General features: G+C 41.3%; 1 protein-coding gene across 1 annotated transcript in view; it reads right to left on the bottom strand.

The window, feature by feature from the left end:
* Positions 1-4490: 4490 nt before the first annotated feature.
* The window catches only part of Trpm6 (transient receptor potential cation channel subfamily M member 6), a 128431-nt gene continuing 122908 nt past the window's right edge, over positions 4491-10013 (bottom strand). Inside the window, exons 38-39 of the mRNA XM_036178615.1 lie at positions 8141-8247; positions 4491-4624 (exon numbers count right to left, since the gene is read on the bottom strand). Coding sequence (XP_036034508.1) covers positions 4491-4624; positions 8141-8247 — 241 coding nt within the window. The remainder of the gene's footprint in view (positions 4625-8140; positions 8248-10013) is intronic.

Genomic DNA, 10013 nt, shown 5'->3' with positions numbered 1-10013 from the left:
CCAAAAAATGAGCCATGAGCCTTTTCCCTCTAGAAAGGGAGAAAAAGCAAGAATCCTGTTGTGCTTGTGAAAAAAACAGGTCCACCAAGCCTCATCTGTAAATACTCAATAACAAATCACATTGTGCCAAAATAAAAATCTCTCACTATTTATTGAACTGAATTCCAGGCTCACAAGAAGCCTTTTAAGTGAGATTCTCCAAGGACCTTCTAAATGCTATCTCATTATCATTCACCTTCATTTAGAAGTTAAGTATCTTCATCTCCATTTCAGAGTTAGGGGTTAACAGAAAGGTTAAACAAATTATATAAACTTACATTAAAAGTCTAAAATGATAGAGACCAAGGTGTATGATCCCATGAGGATGACATATCTTTAAAAAAATTAAGCAACATACTTAATTATTTTAGGAGAGTATTTCAAAAATATATTTTATCTGCACATAGTGGTCTACAAGGAAAAGGCAAAAAATAATAATAACAATTGTATTAACTGCAAAGCCAGTGTGTCTTCCTGACTCCTTGCTATTTTCTGTCCACACCCATGTGGCTGAAGATTTGAAATGCTATTTAAGTCTCAATTTCCTTCAGAAGCTAACCTCTGTGGAATAAAATGCTGTTAAGGGGGGAAAAATCTTTTCTGTCATTTGACTTTAACTTATGATAAATTAGCTTCAACTAGTTTCTTAGAAAATTGCCCAAGAAATGACTACAGAAAATTAAATACCAAGACTTCAAAGAGGCAAACACACAGCCTTCAAATTCCGACCTCAGAGAATAATCCTCCCTTTCTCGTGCTTTGGTGAGATGTGAGTAAAGAAATCTTACTAGGACATGATAATGAACCATCTTTCAAATGACTTTTCCATCAATCTTCTTTTCAAAGGGTAATAAAGTGATGATTATTTCTAGGCAGTTTCTGGGAAGTTATCATCTCATTTTAATAGTTACCAGTAAAGGACTGCACTCATGCCTTATCACCAATGGTGATAAGGGTAAGAACTGGTTAAGAATTCAATACAGAAAGTGTAGGTTGTTAAAAGCTATTTCCTAGGAAATTAAAACAGAGAGACATCAAAAGAATCATATTGGGTCTTAAAGAGTTGGTAGTCATTTCCTTCTAGGTTAAAAATGTAGATATAATTTATTACCTAGTGAATGAAAGTTACTATCATTTGAAGATTGTGTTATTTCTTTTAAAGAAAATATTGTTGGCCTCATGCTATGAGCCATGCGTTTTGCTTGATCTGGTGAGAAGCATAAGAGGACCTAAGAAGGGCATATGTCATCACTTCCAAAACCAGAGTATTGGCTCTCATTGAAACAACAGTCAACAACAACAAAATGTTCTTCAAGCACTAACTGGATAGTTCTTGGGAACTCTTGACCACCCAGCATTTGTTTTACAAAGCCAGAGGAAGGAATGCCCCAAATTATATTAAATCTCACTCCTCTGAGATGCAAGAAGCTTTAAGACAGCAAGGGATGGACACCACTCAGAATCCAGAGATGGAAAGCCCGTGAACAGGAGACTCCATACACTAGATTCCCTGCATCGGAGCTTCCTAGCCTCTTTGCGGACCCTCACATCCAGATCCCACCCATGACCCTAGGAAAAGATTATGCAGTTCATCTTCACGTGAAGGCACTAGAACATCCGTGTTTTCTTATTTACCCTAATTCTCTTATCCCAACCAGAGTTCACTGTTCTAGCAGGAAGGGCACAGGACCCATCTCTGAAGCTGACATCTGCTTAAAAGCCAAATATCTCAGGACTTAGTAGAGATCCAAACTTGGAACAAAAAGAGAGGAGGAGGAGGAAGGAGAGGAAGAAGAGGAGGAAGAAAAGGGGGGAGAGAGAAAGAGAGAGATGTTGGAGAGCACTTATTCGGATCTTCAGCCCTCACAACCTCACCAACAACGCTGCTGAGAAAGGGTGCTTCCCAAATTGCTGCTGAAGACCATGGGCTGAAGGAATGAGCACTGCCTCCCTCTGTGATCATGGAACTTAGTCAGCACTGTCACATCACATGCGAGCAATCCCAGTGTCCTTTGCCCAGCAGTTCTTTTCTTCAGATAATATTATGTAGTTGTTTTTCTTAGTGTTTAAAAAGAAAAAGCACACCACAAAAGTTTACAATCAAGTTTTTGTATTTGCTTTCAAGTTTCACTCCAGTTTATAGGTATTTTGGTCAATAAATTGGTGCGTTTAGTTTGGCCTTTGCGTAGGTAAACCCTGCCCTTTGTAGAGTTGAGCTGAGCACAGCACTAATGTGAGACCAACAGATCCCTTACTGACTTAGAGATTGGGCAATACTGCTAAGCACCACCTCTCAACAACATTATTCATCTTTTATCCTCACTGCCAATCACTGTTTCCCCCAAGCACATACTTAAGGGACGGAGATAGGAGGATTGGGAGTTTGAAGACAGTCTATGCTACACAGAGACAGGTAGGGGAAGAGGGAAGGAGAAAGAAGGGAGGAAACAGAGAAATAAATTGTCCAAATTTCCCACCTCCTACCAACCAAAGGAAACGGAATACAGATAAACCCTCAAAATTACATAAATCAGATACAGTTGCTTTCCACCCCACCATGCAATACTTCTCTTGAAGTGCAGCAAAAGGAAGCAGGAGTTTAGATTTCTAAAGTAGATTTAGAAGTAAGTCAATGAATGTAAGAACTAAAGACAAAGAGAAGCTGAAAATGTTTAGGCCTAGGGGGTTTGCTGCTGGTCAGTGTTCAGGAGTGAAGGGGAGCCATCTCTCAGTCCCAATATTTGCTGCTGCTGCTGCTGCTGCTATAAAAAGTCATGCTTGTTCTGAAGCAGGGTAATCCTACCCAGCACGCAACAGGGAGCTGCCCCCAATACAGGGATGTTTCCAGAGGCACCTCATTTCAAGTTCCGCAAACTAATGAAGTGTTCAAGTCATCAGAATGCTGCAATGGAAGGAGGAAAATATGTGCAAAGCATTCCAGCCTGAGATGCGTCTTCTTCCCCCGACAGGACTGGCCAAGGAGAGTGTAGCTGTGATATGATATAGTGCCAAGAGGAAGAGAATAAACAGAGATGGTCTCTAACATTAGTGTCCTGAGCTTAATAAAGTGAAACCTTTCTTAATAGCTTGCAGGAGTACATATCTCAATTTTTGCATTTAAAAAAAAAAAATAAAGGGATTGTGATGGGTAGCCTCTAGCCTTGGCCTGGAAGTTCCAACCCCCACTGAGGCTTCGGTAATGGTCACGCCCACAAGGCGGGGCTGAGGGAGGACTCTGAAGACCCAGGATCGAGAGGAGAGGCTTCTCTTGGTTCCGGGACCCTGGACGCTGGAGGTAGACCGAGCAGAGTTCTCCAAAGAACACGGCCAAACTATGCCATACCTTTCCCAGACCCTGCAACCTATTCCTTCATTTGTAAGTTACCCCACAAAATAAACCTCCCTTTTAACTACATGGAGTGGCCTTAATAACTTCACCAATAAGGGATATAAGGAATATTGGTTTAGATTTGTACTTTTCCTTCAGAGGACCTGGAAGAGCCCAAGGATCATGTGATTGGATGACAATAATCCAAGGTTTCAAGTGCCAGATGGTGGTGGCACATGCCTTTAATCCCAGTACTTGAGAGGCAGAGGCAGGTGGATCTCTGTGAGCTTGAAGCCAGCCTGGCCTACAAATTGAGTTTCAGGACGGCCAGAGCTACACAGTGAAACCCTATCTCAAAAAAGAAAGAAAGAAAGAAAGAAAGAAAGAAAGAAAGAAAGAAAGAAAGAAAGAAAGAAAGAAAGAAAGAAAGAAAGAAAAGGAAAGGAAAGGAAAGGAAAGAAAAGAAAAGAAAAGAAAAGAAAAGAAAAGAAAAGAAAAGAAAAGAAAAGAAAAGAAAAAATAATCCAAAGCATCTAGAGTTCACTAGAACCTGGACTTTTTTATGGCTATTTATGCTCCAGCCTAGGCCATCAGACACTTATCCCAGGGTTTTCCCCGTGGTTGCTATTCAACACTGTGTTGCTGTGGAGGGAAGGAGAAATCACATATATTCTTAATGTGTGTGCATGACCCTGGGATGAAATGATGAACAGCAGTGGGGATAGAGTCTGCAAACATAGTGAGAAAATAAATTCATTCATCCCCCAGTTCTTCAGTGCACAGCATTCTACTCCAACAGTTCCAAACGGCCAACTGAAGCAATGAGGTATAAAGGAGAGTATTCCCCACGGAGTCATCTAGTGTCTTCATGCAGAGCCAGGAGATGAGAATGGACACCAAACATTCTGCTCAGAGGTCAATATATGGGAGGGCCCCTCCATTAGACACCTTGTCCTCTGGGCAGTGGGAGATGAGGCTCAGAGGACACTTCCAGAGAGTTCCACGTTGTTAAGTTACCCTGACAGTGATTCTGATGTAGTCAGAATCATATTAATCAGTGTATATCATCATAGAGTTCAAGCCAAAAGGAGCTAAGGGATCATCATCTTCCTCATGATCCTTTTTATAGGCGTGTGTGATCTTCTATGGAATTTCTATTTCTGTCTCTTGTTGGAAGCCCCTCAGCTGGTTCAGTGTTTTTCTCAAGTCCTGAGTTGCAATGTTCCCTTGCAAGAGAATAATCATTTCTTTTTAAATCTACAAAGAAAACAAGACAGTTTTAGTAGATGGCTTAGAACACATTGAATCTCACAGATGGACTGAGAAGTTCAGGCTTAGTCAAATGGCTCAGGGAGTCTCCAGCATACTGATTTCAAACACTCAACCACATCTAAACCCCGACCCTCTCCCATCCCAATGACTACATGAAATTCTAACTATGTATGCTGTCACTGTGTAAAGCACTGGCCACCACCTGCTGGAGTGAGATGCATCTGGCCAAAGTTAAATGAGGTCCAGCAAGGCATGGGAACCTTAGGAAAGATCAGAAGGATGGGTCAAAATGGTGACTTTACATTCCAAGGCTCAGCTTTCTGCAAGAAAGCTGCCCGCAGCTCTAAGGCCACCTATAAAAGCTTCACCAACCAGAGATCACATCAGCTGTTTCCTAAGCCCTTCCTCTTCCATTTCAAAAGGAAATTTAAAGAAAACAGTAAACAGGGTAGTCTCTGGGAGGAAACTATAGGGAGGGGACATTCAATGTTGCATACATCTTTTTGTGCTGTAATTTATGAGTGGATTCTAGCCTGCAGTTGTGGAATGGTTCAGATATTCATCAGCTCCTGCCTCCTTCACTCGGAGTTCTGATGTGCCTCAGCCCAATCCCAACCCTTCCCTGTATTCTTGATGACCAGCCCAGAAGACATAGCGCTGTACATCAATTTCTCTGCCCATCCACTGTGAATTCATATCATGGACAGTTATGAGAGTATAGCCTTCCTCTTTACTCCATTGATTAGTTAGTTCAAGGGCTGGGAGCTGTGGATGATGGCTTTAGGGAATCAAGATTGTCACTCAGAGGTAGACTGTGAAGACAGTATGTGTGAAGCCCTGGGCACCTCTGTTACCAAGAGGGAAAACTCATATTTCTTGCTTTACTCTTTAATGTTAAATGGTAATTTTTCTAGACAAAAAACTAACACATATGTATGTATGTATGTATATATATATATATATATATATATATATATGTGTGTGTGTGTGTGTGTGTGTGTGTGTGTGTGTGTGTGACATATATTCAATAATATAACCAACATTTATTGAGCATATACATAAAATAAATCTTTACACCAACTTGGTGAGACAGGTACAATTATCTCTTGCAGATGAAGATGTTGAAGGCCAAAACTTTATATCCAGTAGAAAGCAGAACTGGGGTACATGAGCCCTGCCTGCCTGGGTCTAGATTCCAGGTTCTTATGCACTGTCTTAATCTGCCCCTGCCTTAAAAATAAATGAAATGTAAAAACTAAATGGTATGTCTCATTCTGTTCCCCAAACCAAACATTTTTATTCAACTACCAATGATATGAAATGATAGTATTTCTTTATTTTCACTTCAATATTAATTTTTCAAACTAGGGTTTCAGACACACAGAAAAGGGAGGAGAGAATCTGAATGAGCACTCTAAAAATTCTTGCAGTTTGTAAATTTAAATATTATTTAAAAATAAAGAAGACAAAAAGTTTGTGCGAGTAGGTCAGGATGAGAGACTGTTAAGAGGAACAAACTTACTTTTAGCTAAAAAAAAAAAATGGGTGGTGAGATGGGCTCAGCAGCTAAGGGTACTTGCTGCCAAGCCTCATGACCAGAGTTCAATCCCCAAGACCCACATGGCAGAGGGATAAAATAAACAACTGGCTTCCAGCCTACAACCTACCATGGCATGCCTACATATGCACATAAACTCTTAATCATACTCAACAACTAACTGGGCCCAAAGATTGGAAGCTATGAGTAATGGCTTGATTCTCCCAGCCCCTGGCTGGTCAGATACAGCCCTGGGTCTTCAAGAAAGGAAGCTGCCCTGTACAGGATACAGTGAGTCAGACTGGGCAGAGTCCAATGCCTAAGGATGATGATTCCTGAGTGGGTTCCAGCCTGCAATTGTGGGATACTTCAGTTATGCATCAGTTCCTGCCTCCTTCACCTGATGTGCCTTAGCCCAGCTCCAATCCCTCCCTGGGTTCCTGATAACCAGTGCAGAGAACACAGCATTGTGTATCAACCTCTTTGTCCATCTATTATGAGTTCACATCATGGGCAGTTCTGAGAACACAGCCTCCATCTTTGTTCCTTTGACCTTGCCCTTTTACACCATCATCTGCCACTGCAGGTTGACACACTCTATTGCCACTGGTGGAGGAAAAAATTGGACGTTTTATCCTAATCCCTTTCATTGGCTAAATCTGGTTTACAAAACCTCCCTCAATTCCAACAGAATCAGAAATTGCTCGTTTTTGTTATAGTTGTTTTATAGGTCCATCCCAGGTTACAGTGGAGGATGCCCTTTTGCTGATTTCCAGCTCAGGGTATGACTTTTTGTTAAAGATATGGGGCCAAACTATATCGTCCAAGATGACCATGAGCTCCTGGACTAAGGTGACCCTCCTGCCTCTGTAACATCTTAGGCTATAGGTATAGCTACAGTGCCTCACTCAGGACTGTACCCTTTGATAAGCAGGAAGAGTTGCTAATCTTAAACTACATGAAATTCCAGTGTAAGGACACCCTTGCTATGACCCAGTAAATAAGAGCTAAGCAGATTAAGGAAGACAGTAAGCTCCCTTTCTGAAATGGCCAAACAGACCTCAAGCAGAGTCAAGATTCCAGACTGGAAGGCAGAGGTCTTCAGCCATTTGCTTCATGTCAAGGAAACTGCTTTTGTGCCTAATGTACTAGGCTCAGAGAAAATAAGCCATATTCCTAAGTCAGATGGTTCTGGGTGGTTTTGATTTTTGTTTGTTTGCTTGTTTTTGTTTTTGTTTTTGTTTTTTTGTTTTCTTCTGTTTTGTCTTCTTATTTTTCAGGACAGGATCCTGTATAGCCCTGGATGTCCTGGAACTTGTGCGCGCATGCACACACACACACACACACACACACACACACACACACACACACAGTCACACTGCAGTGAAAATTTAAAGTGACAGGTATGGGGGCTGGGAGTGTAGCGTGTAGCTCAGTGGTAGAGTGCTGGCCTAGCATGACAGGGTCCTGGATTCTAAGCCCACTGCTGTAAAACAAACAAACAAATGACTGAATAGAGGGGCAGTTGTTAGAGGATAAAGAAGTGCTTTAACTGACAGCCTTTCTTTTCCTCTGGGCCACACCCTCTCTGGTGCCCAATGAGCAAAGTGAAACAGAATAAAAATGCTGCAGGCATGCTGTCTGCAAGCAAACAGGACCTTGGAAGGGAGGGATGGGGCCTTCCATCCCGTCTTACTCTCTTTAAGTAGGTGGAACTTTTTTCATGGAGAGATTCTGACAAGCATTGGGCCCAGGGTTGTTTTATCACATTTTGGCAGAACCTCAAGCAAATCCCTGTCCTTTAAATCCCTCCTAAGACTTGAAATTTTTCAGTCAGAAAGTCAAGTTTGTGAATGGCTGCGAATGAGATAAAAATGTGGTTAAGATTTTCGCTCGATCCTAAGTTATAATAACTGTTACTCTCTGAGTTTCTCAGAAGAAGCAGCGGAGTCTTCTAGGCTTACCGGGCAGCCTGAGTCTCCTGCAGCACAAGTTGCAGCGATGTTTTGCAATGAAGTTTCTAATTGCATCCTCCCCTAAGTTGGCCGGTCCAAACACCATCCCTCTTGATCTAGAGGAAATATCAGAATATCAATTAGATCACAGCTGAGGAAAAGGAGTCCAACCAGGATTCTCTGAGACTGCGAACAGTATCCCATAGTAACCTAGCCACTTAAAGGAGCCAACCAAGAACAGAGCACTTTGGGGGAAGTAACAATGTTAGGTTTGCAAATTTAAAATTCAAATGCACTTAAATCTTTGTACCCAACTCCAAGACCTACTGTGAAACTCATTCCAACACTAATCTGATAGAAGAGTGAATTTTCAATGTGCTACATTAAAACAAAATACAGTGAAACCCTTTTTAATGCATATGGGGTGAGAGAATGACATTCATTACCACATGCTCTACTAAAACACCCCAAAGGTAAAGGATAGAGTAACTTTGCTATGGAACATACCTTCTAAAAAGATGTGCAGTGCGGCACACCCAAATACTTTTCTGAAAACGACTCTCCCCAAACCAACCACCTCCTGGCTTTTTGAAATCCACTTATAACTCTGCAAACTGTTTTAACTGGGCTCTTCATGGAAAGTCAAGACAACTATTAACCAAAAAGTTTGTGGAAAAAGACCACAGATGCCCAGAGTAGGACAGAATTAATCACAAGTAGTGTCAGTATCTCTGAGACATGTTTTGAACATTCTAATATAAAGATCCTTTGCAGATTCTAGGCTTGCTGTTCACACAACCATTATTCTGTAGATTTTGACCCTCTGCACAACACAAGACAGAGCACACTAGGAACGCCTCCAAAGAAAATGTATGAAAGCTAATATTTTATTTTAATGACATGCACAGTGGAAACAGCAGATTTTCAAATCTGAACTCAATTACCGCTCTTAAATACCACGTCTTAAGAGGAAAAAAAAAAAGCACAGCGGACTATCACAAAGGGAAACAATAAACTTTGCTTCTGAGGAATGTGGTTTTTCAAAAGGGACATGGTGTAAAAATGAGTTTTTTCTTCCATCCGAGGATTGAAACATTTATCTCAATTTCCACTTCCTTTTGGCAGAAGAACAGTGGCTCTCTGAAGATGTGCCAAGCTCAGAATGAGGGCTGATGTCAATTTGATCTCAGATTGCCTCCTGCTCTGTGCCGGGTAGGTGGAGAAAACCTCTTGGGAAGACAAAGTGGAAAGACACTGGGGATTAACTTTCCTGGTCACTCAATCGTTCTCACAAAGCACAGCTCTGGTGGTATTTACCGGGCAGCACAAGCCACCTCTTGTTACCTCTGTCTCCATCTCAGTCCAGCTGGTGAGACATTACTTCAGTCAGTGAAACTGAAGGCGGAGAAAACAAAAAACAAACAAACACAAACAACAACAGAAAAATAAAATATAGAAAAAAAAAAAACAGCAAAATCACTCGGTATTTAGATCAGAACTCTCTCATCTGATAAAGTGAGAGATGAAGTATTTGTTCAGTCGTTAGCATGGAAGACACCCTTTGGAGTCTCAGTGACCTCATTGGAAAATTTCACTTGCTTGTATCCCATACCAGCCATTTCTGTCCTCCCAGGTACGAAGACACCCAACTAAGATCCAATATTTTCAATATCTAGAATATAATATCTGGAGGCTATTTGTCTCTGAGAGCTTCATGAAAATTAAAATGAGATCATCAAAAATCACTACAAAATTTATATATCAGGGACATGAGGAGTCCCACAGTAGAGAGACTGAAGAAGTTACAGGGACATTCCATTTGCGTGTACACTCCACAGCATGCTCCAAGCATTGCGGTCTCAGATAACTAAGTTTTCAAAGA

This window comes from Onychomys torridus, chromosome 1 (genome assembly GCF_903995425.1).
Source record: "Onychomys torridus chromosome 1, mOncTor1.1, whole genome shotgun sequence".
Lineage (NCBI taxonomy): Eukaryota > Metazoa > Chordata > Mammalia > Rodentia > Cricetidae > Onychomys > Onychomys torridus.
The sequence above is the reverse complement of the archived record's forward strand: the minus strand, read 5'-3'. Positions and strand labels throughout refer to the sequence as shown.